The 12,796-nt window shown below is 46.1% G+C and overlaps 1 protein-coding gene across 5 annotated transcripts in view; it reads left to right on the forward strand.

The window, feature by feature from the left end:
• Positions 1-4,114, forward strand: part of BTD (biotinidase) — a 36,267-nt gene extending 32,153 nt beyond the window's left edge. For 2 of the 5 annotated variants that reach the window (XM_011933694.1, XM_011933695.1), the window contains exons 3-4: positions 405-554; positions 2,610-4,114. In XM_011933694.1, coding sequence (XP_011789084.1) covers positions 405-554; positions 2,610-3,782 — 1,323 coding nt within the window. In that variant the 3' untranslated portion in view covers positions 3,783-4,114. Of the gene's footprint in view, positions 1-404; positions 742-2,609 lie in introns of those variants that run through there. The other 3 variants (XM_011933693.1, XM_011933692.1, XM_011933696.1) reach the window with 2 other exon arrangements.
• Positions 4,115-12,796: the final 8,682 nt, after the last annotated feature.

Below are 12,796 nucleotides of genomic sequence, written 5' to 3' on the forward strand. Positions count from 1 at the left end.
ATCTCCTGACCTCGTGATCCGCCCGTCTCGGCCTCCCAAAGTGCTGGGATTACAGGCTTGAGCCACCGCGCCCGGCCTGCCCTAAGAACTCTAAATCCTTTCTAGCTATTTGCTTGTTAAACTCCTGAGCTTACTCTCATTCCCTCCTTCCCTCACATGACCCCGGGCACAGTTAATGGTTGTTCCTAGAGGACTTTGTCTTTGTTCCTTGGGGATCAGGTGAAGCGAGACAGCATCCCCAAGACTAAGGTCTCTGAGGAGAGTAAAGACACCGTCTCTGTGCCTCTGGTTCTGGTACAGTAACTTTGTGATGGTTGCTGAGTGAATGAACACAAGAATGAACGAATGCAGCGGTGCTTCCCATCATCTCATAACAGACTATTCTTCGATGTTTTCCTTTTCAGGGTGTACAGATTATAGTGTTTCCGGAAGATGGCATTCATGGATTCAACTTTACAAGAACATCCATTTATCCATTTTTGGACTTCATGCCGCCTCCCCAGGTGGTCGGGTGGAACCCATGCCTGGAGCCTCGCCGTTTCAATGACACGGAGGTGATTTTGGCCTTTTTCCTCCGTAGGCTGAGGGTACACAGAGATGAACTAAGTCAGGGACCAGGAGCTATGACATGTTAACTGAGATCGAAAGGAGCCCTTAGGATCCCAAAAATCTAACCCAAGCTCCCAAAGATCCACGTGCCACATGTTCATTCCATTAAAGTATGTCTGACGTTACAAGGCACTTATTCATCTATGGATCTTTCCATTTATTAATTACACAAGAAATACAGGAATGTATACTTAAACCAAACCAAAACAAACCAAAAGTTAAAAAACAAAAGTTCATCTTCACCACAGCCTGCCCCTCATCCTATGCCCCTGCTTAGAGAAACTGCCATCAACAATTTGATGTACATTCAGCTGTATTCTTTTCTATGAATTTCATAGTTATGGACATACTCTTATTTATTTATTTATTTATTTTTTTGAGACGGAGTCTTGCTCTGTTCCCCAGGCTGGAGTACAGTGGCGCAATCTAGGCTCACTGCAAGCTCCGCCTCCTGGGTTCATGCCATTCTCCTGCCTCAGCCTCGTGAGTAGCTGGGACTACAGGTGCCCACCACCACGCCCAGCTAATTTTCTTTTTTTGTATTTTTAGTAGAGACGGGATTTCACTGTGTTAGCCAGGATGGTCTCAATCTCCTGACCTCATGATCCATCCACCTTGGCCTTCCAAAGTGCTGGGATTACAGGCATGAGCCACCGCACTCGGCCTTCTTGACATCCTCTTTTTAAGCATACTATATATGCTTATTCATTTTTAAATTTTTGCTATTACATTTTTGTAAACACGTTCAAGTCTTTCTGTAAAATAAAATTTTTAGAAATGAAATCCCTCAGGCCAGGTGCGGTGACTCACGCCTGTAATTCCAGCACTTTGGGAGGCTAAGGTGGGCAGATCACCTGAGGTTGGGAGTTTGAGAACAGCCTGACCAACATAGAGAAACCCTGTCTCTACTAAAAATACAAAATTAGCCAGGGGTAGTGGTGCATGCCTGTAATCCCAGCTACTCAGGAGGCTGAGGCAGGAGAATCACTTGAACCGAGGAGGCAGGGGTTGCGGTGAGCCAAGATCGTACCTCTGTACTCCAGCCTGGGCAACAGGAGCAAAACTCCACCTCAAAAAAAAAAAAAAATCCCTCAAAGGATATATATTTTTTTAAATGATATTAAAGAGTACCAAATTTCCCCCTTAAAAAACTTTGATTTCACTTTACAGCCCCAGTAATACAGTATGAGTGCCTCTTTTTTCATCCTTTGGTCAATGCAAGATAGCATAATCTTTTGAGCCTGGGCACGGTGGTTCACATCTGTAATCCCAGCATTTTGGGAGGCTGAGGCTGGCGGATAGCTTGAGCTTATGAGTTCGAGACCAGCCTGGCCAACATGGTGAAACCTTGTCTCTACAAAAAATACAAAAATTAGCTGGATGTGGTGATGCATGCCTGTAGTCCCAGCCACTCGGGGGGCTGAGGTGGGAGGATGGCTTGAGCCTGGGAGGCAGAGGTTGCAGTGAGACAAGATTGTGCCACTGCACTCCAGCCTGGGCAACAGAGCCAGACCCTGCCTCAAAAAAAAGAAAAATAAAAGAAAGAAAGAAAAAGAATAATCTTTTGAATTGTTGCCAGTCTTATGCAAATGAGAAATGATAGCTATCTCATTGTTTTAGTTCACATTTCTCTCTCACTAATGAGACTGAGCATCTTTTGAGATGTTCGCGGGCCATTTTTCTTTGTTCTTCTGTGAATCACCTGTCTATATCCTTTGCACATTTTCAGTAGTGGTTGCTTTTTTCTTATTCATATATGATAGCTGTTTATTATGGATACAATATAAGTACTTTTGTATTTAAAAATTGTGAGAGCCAAGTACAATGGTGCACACCTGTAGTCCCAGCTTCTTAGGAGGCTGAGATGAGAGGATTGCTTGAGGCCAAGAGTTTGAGTCCAGCCTGGGCAATATAACAAGACCCTGTCTCTTGAAAAAAAATAAAAGAAGCAAAAGGAAGGATTTTAAAAGCTCATGTATTGATACCGTTTTTTCCTCTAGGTGCTCCAGCGCCTGAGTTGTATGGCCATCGAGGGAGATATGTTCTTGGTGGCCAATCTTGGGACAAAGCAGCCTTGTCATAGCAGTGACCCAGGGTGCCCAAATGATGGGAGATACCAGTTCAACACAAATGTCGTGTTCAGCAATAAGGGAACGCTGGTTGACCGCTACCGTAAACACAACCTCTACTTTGAGGCAGCGTTTGATGTTCCTCTTAACGTGGATCACATCACCTTTGATACCCCCTTTGCTGGCAGGTTTGGCATCTTCACGTGCTTTGATATATTGTTCTTTGACCCTGCCATCAGCCTCCTCAGAGACTACAAGGTGAAGCATGTTGTGTACCCGACTGCCTGGATGAACCAGCTCCCACTCTTGGCAGCAATTGAGATTCAGAAAGCTTTTGCTGTTGCCTTTGGCATCAACGTTCTGGCAGCTAATGTCCACCACCCAGTTCTGGGGATGACAGGGAGTGGCATACACACCCCTCTGGAGTCCTTTTGGTACCATGACATGGAGAATCCCAAAGGTCACCTTATAATTGCCCGGGTGGCCAAAAATCCATTGGGTCTCATTGGTGCAGAGAATGCAACAGGCGAAACGGACCCATCCTATAGTAAGTTTTTAAAAATTTTGTCAGGCGATCCGTACTGTGAGAAGGATGCTCAGGAAGTCCATTGTGATGAAGCCACCAAGTGGAACATGAATGCTCCTCCCACATTTCACTCTGAGATGATGTATGACAATTTCACCCTGGTCCCTGTCTGGGGAAAGGAAGGCTATCTCCACGTCTGTTCAAATGGCCTCTGCTGTTATTTACTTTACGAGAGGCCCACCTTATCCGAAGAGCTGTATGCCCTGGGCGTCTTTGATGGGCTTCACACAGTACATGGCACTTACTACATCCAAGTGTGTGCCTTGGTCAGGTGCGGGGGTCTTGGCTTCGACACCTGTGGACAGGAGATCACAGAGGCCACAGGGATATTCGAGTTTCACCTGTGGGGCAACTTCAGTACTTCCTATATCTTTCCTTTGTTTCTGACCTCAGGGATGACCCTAGAAGTCCCTGACCAGCTTGGCTGGGAGAAGGACCACTATTTCCTGAGGAAGAGTGGGCTGTCCTCCGGGCTGGTGACAGCAGCTCTCTATGGGCGCTTGTATGAGAGGGACTAGGAAAAGTATGTGGTCTGTGGGGCGGACTCTGGCCATCATGGTGACAGCCTTGCACTTCCACAGGCTACAAGTCCTGGGACCACCCTTCTGCCTTAAGGGCAGGAGCCCACTTCTGTGGCACCAGATTCCACCCTGGGAACTGTGGAACAAGTAGGAGAGGCAGATTCCCTCAGTGTCTTCCTCTTAAACCTCAGTCATCAAGACATTAGCTGGTATTTTCTATTCACATTTATCTTTTTCAAGCCACATCTTCCTCTAACAAATCTCAGTATGCAATTGGTCTCAAACTAAAACAAAAATAAATGTCAGTTTCTATTTTACACATCCACAAAGTAGTGGCTTGGGTTTTTGGTTTTTTTTTAATCTTGTTGGTCAAGTGACTTACCCGGGACATGTAAATATTTCATAAGCCTTAAACATTTTCTGAGGTAAGAAACAAGCTCTCAAAGCAAAAGCTCGATTAGAAATGGCCCCTGTGGGGAACTTTCCCATTCTGGCCAACCGGAACTCTATCCAGATGAAATGGCAGTGCTAGCGCCACCGGCAGCGTCAGAAATGTAGACCTTAAAGCGGCTTTTAAAAATAGAAAAGAAGTGTTCCTCACATCTGCCAGTAATGGAATTTTCTGTCAGTAAATGGAATGTGTAGGCAGGACCTGGAATAACTGGAGAGAGTGCAGCGCTTCGGGGTGAAGGACGGGTGGGGACTGGAAAATGTTGAGACGGGGGCAGCCATGGGAAGGGATGAGTAATAGAATTCTTCCTGTACAACACTGCTCATCCGGGGATTCCAGGGACCTTAATAAATCACAGTAGCTTTGGGCAAGAGTTGGGCACGTTGCCCGACTTGCAGGATGGCTTGATGCTGGTATCATTTGATCCGGAGCCCTATAGAGGATCTCCTTGCTTAGCAGCGATGCTTGGCACCCCATAGAGATAAGTTGCAAGGACTGCCATGAAGGGCATGGAGGGTGGCCCACTTGACTCATGCATTTATTCAGTCACCCAACAGGCACAGAGCAGGAGCTTCCCATGTCAGGAATTCCAGATGCAAAATTACCAGATTCAATATGGTGAAGACATTTTTAGGCCACTGATTTCTGTGTAATTTGTGTCCAACATTTCAGAGCCATTTTAAAAAGGATTTTGACTTCATGCCTAGCTGTTTCAGATCATTTTTTAAGTGCAGAATGGATAATTAGTCTTCAGTGATTTGCCTCTTAAATGTGGCCATTTAGTTTGAACCCCTTTTTAGCTTTTTAAACAGTATGTGCTTAAACATCACACAATTTTATAAAGCAAGAAAAAAAATGAAATGATCTCCCTATTCCCCCCATGGTGTAGGCCTTCAGAGCCTTTTCTGGCTTTTAGGCAGGATAATTAACAACACGGATTCTACGGTCAGACTGATGGGGTTTCCATGCATGGCCTCACCATCTACCCCTCACTGGGAGACCTCGGGCCTCAGTTTTTTATTCGTAGAATGCATGTTGAATCAACCATGTGGGAAAAAGCAGAGCCAGCACCAGCCCCTGCTGACTCACTGATCCCTCGAAAAGGTCTGGGATGAGTCAAGTCTTCAGGGAATAAGCAGGAAGGACTTGAAATTCCTGAGCAAGCCCCGGGTTCCCCACGCCCTAGGAAGTCCCTCTGGAAGGGGAGCAGGACCTCTCCCATCAAATGGCAGAGTTTGCTTTCCCGCCCAGTGCAGCTCCCACCAGGCGTGAGCTGGCAGGCCAGAAGCGGCCCCAGATGTGGCTGTCCACCGCCCACTCTGCTTCTCTGCCTCAAACCCCAGGGAGACAGAAATTACCTAAAAATGCATATCATTGCTTTATGCCAAGATGATTCAAATAAGCCTGAGAAAGAGAGGCCAGTTCTAAATACAGACTTGGCAGAACTACTTCACCCAGTAAACATCTAATAAGCACCTGCAAGATCCTAATTCCGCCCTTCTGGGCAGAGTACCACGAACTTTCCCTGAGTTATTTTCTACCGACAATTTAGAATGAATTGCTCGTGAAGTAGAATGAGGGGAAAAGCAAATAATGGTGGTAGAACAAAGGAATTTTTACAATTCAAAGAAGTGGCTGCCAGCCGACAGAACAAAGCAGAGGATGGGAAAATAAATCATTTTCAGGGAAAAATACACCTATGACTAATGGTTGTGATACGCTTTCGTCGATTGTGATCCTGAAATTCAGGAAGCAAATGGCAATCTTGACCACAACAATTTTTGGCTAAACCAGTCTTGGGGGAAGTAGCTTGGTTTGCGTGGTTTCTCATGTAGGTGCAGCTGTGCTTTTCTGTGGTTTTTCTCACACGGGAAGTGAGAGGCACAGTGAGCTGTATTCACACTGGATTTAAAAGCCCTGTTCTTAGAGAGGAAAGAACCACGCCTCCTCACAGACTGCCAAGTCCCAGAGCCCACCACGTCCGCTCCCAAGACACAGGCCTGTTCAGAGCCCCTGCTGAGGGAAACCCACCTAGGCCACTTTTCCCCACAGGTGGTCCTGCTTGGTACCTGTGCCCCCACCCCCCAGCCATGGCATATTGAACCAGGAGGAGGCACCCAGTCCAAGACCAGCCATTCAGAGCACTGGCTGGTAGCCCGGAAGGTGTCCCAGCACAGCAGATCTGTTCAGAGAGGACCGGCGGTGAGTTAGCCGCTCCGATTCTCAGTGAAACCCAGAACTGATCGAGTGAGATGACCACTCAAAGAACAATTTCTCAACAAAGTGGGTTTATATAGGACAAAATAGAAACGCATAAAAGTATGAAATGTATTGTGCATAAAGGCCTAGATTTGAGACAAGAGCTGATGTGGCCTGAAGATCTGTGAGTAGGACTGCTTGGGGGGCCATGTTGCTTCTCAGGCCAGAGAAAGGTCCTGGTGTGCTGGCTTCAGTCTTTCATTCCCTAACTCCCCTTTGAATGTTAGTTACCTATTCCCACAGAACAAATTGCCCCAAAACTTAATGGCTTAAAACAAGCATGGACATTGTTAATTCACCCAGATCTGTGGGGCAGGAAAGCGGGTCTTTCATGAGGCTACAGTCAAGATGTCAGCCAAGGCTGCAGCTGGTGGAAGGCCTCACTGGATTTGGAGAATATTATTATTTGAATAGCGTCTTCCCCTAAAAAGATACGTTGTGATCCTAACCCCTAGTAGCTCAGAATGTGGCCTTATTTGGAAATAGGGTCTTTGCAGATGTGATGACGATATAAGTTAAGATGAGGTCACACTAGAGTAGGTGGGCTCTTAATCCAATATGACATGTCCTTTTCAGAAGAGGAGAAGACACACACGTGACAACAGGAGCGGAGATCACAGGGATGCCTCTACCAGACAAGGCACACCAGAAATTGCTTGCCAAAAAACACCAGAAGTTATAAGAGGCAAGAAACGACCCCACACACACAACCAACCCCTGCAGGTTTCAGAAGAAGCATGGCTCTGCCAACACCTTGATTTTGGATTTCCAGCTTCCACAACTATGAGACAATATGTTTCTGTTGTTTGAAGCCACCCAGTTCAGGGTACTTCGATATGGCAGACCTGGGAAGCAAATACAGAGGATCACATGCAAAATGGCCCATTCTGGCAAGTTGGTGCTGGCTGCTAGCAGAAGGTCTCAGTTCCTCACCACATGGGCCTTTCCATAGGGATAGCTGAGTGTCCTCATGATGTGGCCCCTGGCTTCCCCTAAAGCAAGTGATCCAAGAGAGCACAGGTGGAGCTATGATATCTTCTATGATCTAGTCTCAGAAGTCACACTGCAACATTTGGCACCATCTTATTGAGTTACACAGGTCAGCCCTGCTCCCTGTGGAAAGAGACAGAGGGTGTTAGATGCCCAGAGGTGAATCTCATTAGGTACCATCTGGAGATGGGCTACCACTCTGCTCAATCCAAATCACAGCTCTCCTGTTTCTCACATCCCAACAGTTCCTGTTCCTCAGGCCGAAGTTCACATTCTGCACAGCCTCAGCTCCGCCTGACCTCTGAGCTCACATGATGTCCCTTACTGTGAACCTGGGTCTCTCTGGTCCAGCCATAGCTACTTCTTTAAGCTCCTCCAGTGTGCTGAGCACAATCTGGCCCCTGTACTGTTGTCTGCTTGAAATGACGTCTTCTGATGAACACGCATCCATCCTTCAAGGTGTACTCTCTCGTCACAGCTTGTGACTCTTCCCCTTATTGAACTGGTGTTTCCCATTCCCAGTTCCCAGAGCCCTTTCTCATTGAACTATTTATCTGAGTTCTCTCTGCTGGAACGTGAGCCATGCCGAGAGTAGCCATCTAGTAGTGAGTGACGGCTCTGTGCTGGATGCACATAAATGGTCTCCCTTAACCTCCATGAGCCCTAAAGAAGGTTTGCTACAGCTATTTTGCAGATGGGGAAAATTAACAGAGAGATATTAATGAATTGCCCACATGCAAATATGTGCTGAGTCTTGGATTTGCATCTTCTTTATAGGGACTCCACGGAGACCCACCCTCTAAGACCAGAGCCAGTGCCCTATTCATCTTTTGTCTTTGCAAAAACAACAAAACATTATTTCCCTTTGGAAAGTTTTTTTGATTTTTGTGTTTAGTACTGAAGTAAAACAAAATCTAAATAATAGCTGCACCATTAAAAATGAAATTCCCAATATCTGAACTCTAGGCATCATGCATATATAATTTTTTCATAGATAACTTTTCTTCTCATTTTCCTTCTCCTTCTCCTCTTCACCTTTTTCTTTTTCTTTGAGCAAAAAAAAAAAAAAAAAGAATTGACTAACTCATAACTGGGGAGTCTAAGAATAAATTCTCTTCAGGCATTGCTGAATCCAGGGGCTCAAATGGTGTCTCTGGACACAGTATCGCACTCTACTCTGCACTCTTCTTTATCATTTTCGCCCACAGACAGACTCTCCATGTAGTTGCAGCTATGGCCATGACAGTTCTAGACTGTCTGTCAGCAACTCCAGAGAAGAAGTCCGTAATAAAAGTCTCAGAGCTGAACAAGCTGGGCTCTTGCTTAGGGCACATGCCCATCCTGACTCAATGATTGGCCAGAGGGCTGTGATACTCTTTTTATTTGTTTGTTTGTTTGTTTTGAGATGAAGTCTCACTCTGACGCCCAGGCTAGAGTGCAGTGGCACGATCTCTGCTCATTGCAACCTCCACCTCCCTGGTTCAAGCAATTCTCCTGCCTCAGCCTCCCCAGCAGCTGGGATTACAGGCACGTGCCAACACGCCTGGCGAATTTTTTGTATTTTTATAGAGACGGGGTTTCACCGTGTTAGCCAGGATGGTCTCGATCTCCTAACGTCGTGATCTGCCCGCCTCGGCCTCCCAAAGTGCTGGGATTACAGGCCTGAGCCACCATACCCGGCCAGGGCTGTGATATTCTGATTGGCCAGCACTGAGTCACATGGCCACCATCAGGGTGAGGGATGATAGGCTTAGCTCTGACCTGAAATTCATGGATTGAGGGGTAGGGGCTGTTTCCCAGGGAACACTGGGACAGCGTTACCAGGGGAAAGGGAGTGGGATATAGTCGGTCCAAAAGAGTAAATGTCCACGGGGCTTTTTTCTCTGAGCAGAAATTTCACTGTGATTCCGGTCAGGTAGTGCTGTCGTAGGGGCCACAGCAGGAGGGAGACTGCAAATCTTGATTAGTTGAGGAGAGCTTAAGAACAGAGTGATTTACACAGATATGGGCAGGATGTAGGGGAACCCAGAAAAGATAATGCACTACCCAGGGGCTAGCGACAGCAGGAGCTATGAGCTCCCCAGGCCTGAAGCTGTGAAGGGCTGAAGTGGTTACCAGAAGCCGGAGAGGGAAGCTTATGGAGAGAGCAGCCCGGCGGGAGCAGGGGCTGTGAGAGACACAGCCAGACCGTAGTGGTGTGACAGGTGGAGACCCGGGCGATCCATATCCTGTCTCCTCTCTCTTCTCTGCTCCCAACTCCTGCTGCGACTTGCCACTGGCTGGACCCAACAGGAAAGCAGAGGACAAGATAGTCTCGTTGTTGCTATCTAGAAGTCAGTGTTGGGGGTAACAGAACAGAATGGAGAAGGGTAGAGCATGCAGGGAAGACAAATGCAGCCCTGGCATGGTTCTTCCAGAACATTCTGCAGGCTCATAAACCAGTTCATTTGAGAAGAAATAGAGGAGTTAGGACAGAGAGAAGCTTCTTAATGAACATAACCTTGGTAGCTAGTCTCAAGATCAGCTCCCAGTGTTCCCCACCTGCTGGTACCGTTATGTAGCACTTCCCACATTTTTCTGGGGTTTTTGTGTAACCAGTACAACATGGCAGATGCGATGGCATGTTACATCTGAAATTGGGTTATAAAAGATACTGAAGGCTGCACACGGTGGCTTATGCCTGTAATCCCAGCACTTTGGGAGGCCGAGGCTGGCGGATCACAAGGTCAGGAGTTTAAGACCAGCCTGGCCAATATGGTGAAACCCTGTCTCTACTAAAAATACAAAAATTAGCCGGGCGTGGTGGCACATGCCTATAGTCCCAGCTACTTGGGAAGCTGAGGCAGAAGAATCGCTTGAACCCGGGAGGCAGAGGTTGCAGTGAGCCGAGATCGCTGAGATCGTACCACTGCCCTCCAGTCTGGGCAACAGAGAGACGCTCCATCTCCAAAAAAAAAAAAAAAAAAAAAGATACTGCAGCTTCTATCTTGGTTGCTCACTTGCTATCTTGGGTCCCTCCCTCTGGGGAAAGTCAGTTGCCATCTCCCAAGGATCCCAATGGACAGGCCCATTTGGCAAGGAACAGCCACCAGGTAGTAGCATGAGTGAGCCATGTTGGAAGTGGATCCTCCAGCCACAGTCAAGCTTCCAGATGACAACTGCCCTGGGAAACTACTGCAGCCTCATGAGAGACCCTGAGCCAGAACCACCCCATGAAGTCACTCTTGATTTCCTAAGTCTCAGAAACTGTAAAATATAAATGTATGTTGTTTCAAAATTTTAGGTTTTGAGGTAATTTATTATACAGCAATAGATAAGTAATACAATAATCTTGCTACCAGCACCTTAATCTCCCACATGAAAGTTAAAATTCATCCAACACTCAATCTCCCAGCTATGCTGACTGCTCCTAATCAGGTATCTCTCCCACCATATATATATATATAGTGCTATCAGTGGCTATTATTTGTTGGGTTTCACAAAGCCAGAAATCATCTACATCTACTCTCTTTTCTTCTGGTTTTGAATAGCAAAATGCAACAGGGAGATGTTCTCAGAGGGAGAACAACAAAAAAAAGGGTCCATGCTGAACAGAACTTGGTTGCTTTGAAATCGGAAGTTCTAGAGGAGGTATTCTGACAGTGGCTATGAAAATCTCCTGCCCCCAGAATTTTGTCTAACCCACCCCAGACAGAGTTATCCAACAGCCTGGTATGGTACAGACCAGGAGCTCGCAAAAGGTGGGCCCCAGGCAGCAGCACCAGTAGCACCTGGGAAATTGTTGGAAATGCAAATTCTTGAGCTCCACCCCAGATCACCTTAATTGGACTCTCTGGGAGTAGGGCCCATCAATCTGTGTTTAGCAAGCCCTCCAGGTGATTCTGATCCTAATCAAGTGTGAGCCCACTGTCTAATTCGGCGCATACCAAAGCAGGTGCACGGGTCTTAATCATCACCTTAGTCCTCTGAAACAGGCAAGTGTGCCCATTTTACAGAAGAAGGAACTAAGGCCTGGAAGGGAAGTCCTTGCCCGAGACTAAACAGAATCCCAGCAACATAGGGCAAGCCTGGAATTCCCACCCCGGACCAATGCACAGCCAGTGCTTCCACATCGCCAACCCAGAAATGTTTTCTCTCCGCATTATGCTCATTTTCAACCCTTTCAGGGTGACTTATTCATCATCCAAATATATTATTTTTGTTTTGTTTGACTAAAGGCAATTACATTTACATTTTCTCTAAGTACTGGAACGTAATGGGTGAAATTCCTACCAGTGATCTGGAAGAACTAACTCTAAGGGTCTCAAGTGATTCTTTCATAATTAAAGATATGATTATGTATAATGTGATTTGTAAGAAAAGGTATAACTTTGGGGGTGTTCTAATTCTTTAAAAATTGTTGATCCAACTATGGATGTCTTGCAGCTCTCAAAAAATCATGTGTGAAAATTAAGCACTAGTTCCGTGTAAAATACAGTGCTAGAAATTGTGGAGGATGCAACATCGCATAAGACTGTTACTGTTTTTTAAAATTGATTTTTAAAAATAGAGACAGGGTTTTGCCATATTGGCCAGGCTGAATCTCAAGTGATCCACCTGCTTCAGCCTCCCAAAATGCTGGGATTACAGGCATGAGCCATCGTGCCCAGCCACAACTGTCACCTTTAGAGAGAGCTTATTATCACCTAGTGTTCATGTAAACACAGGATTTAAATACACACATACCCTCCAAAACAAATGGCTAAAGGATATTTGTGCACATTTTATTTTTCCAGATGGCTACCACAATATTTGAAGAACTAACAAGTTTAAAAATGTAAAAGGCCAGTAAGGCAACATTGGGCACTGGGGCAAGTGAAGGGGAGGGAAGAAGCATGAAGTCAGGGGAGGGAGCAGTGGCTGATTCTGCAGGCTCTGCAGGCTTGGGGCAGAGTTAGGGTTTATGTGGGCAGGCAGCATTGCAGGGGATTAGGCAGGGGAATAACATGGTCATTTAAAATGATTCTTCTGACTGATGACAGGTTTTCAGATGCTTCACCTCCTCCTCCAGTCACACCTTGTGTCCAAGCCATGAGGACTCACCGAGGGGAACGTAATAAATAGTAATTTAAGGGAAAAAATAACAATTAAAAAAGCTATAATAGCAGTTTAAGGGACAAAAACCAAAAAATTTATTTGGAATTATTCATGTTAAGCTTAACATTTTCTAATATAGTCCTGCATCCATTTTTTTTGTTTTTGAGATGACATCTCACTCTGTGGCGATCTTGGCTCACTTCACCCTCTGCCTCCCAGGTTCAAATGATTCTCC

The sequence above is a fragment of the Colobus angolensis genome, unplaced genomic scaffold, assembly GCF_000951035.1.
Source record: "Colobus angolensis palliatus isolate OR3802 unplaced genomic scaffold, Cang.pa_1.0 Scaffold129, whole genome shotgun sequence".
Taxonomy (NCBI): domain Eukaryota; kingdom Metazoa; phylum Chordata; class Mammalia; order Primates; family Cercopithecidae; genus Colobus; species Colobus angolensis.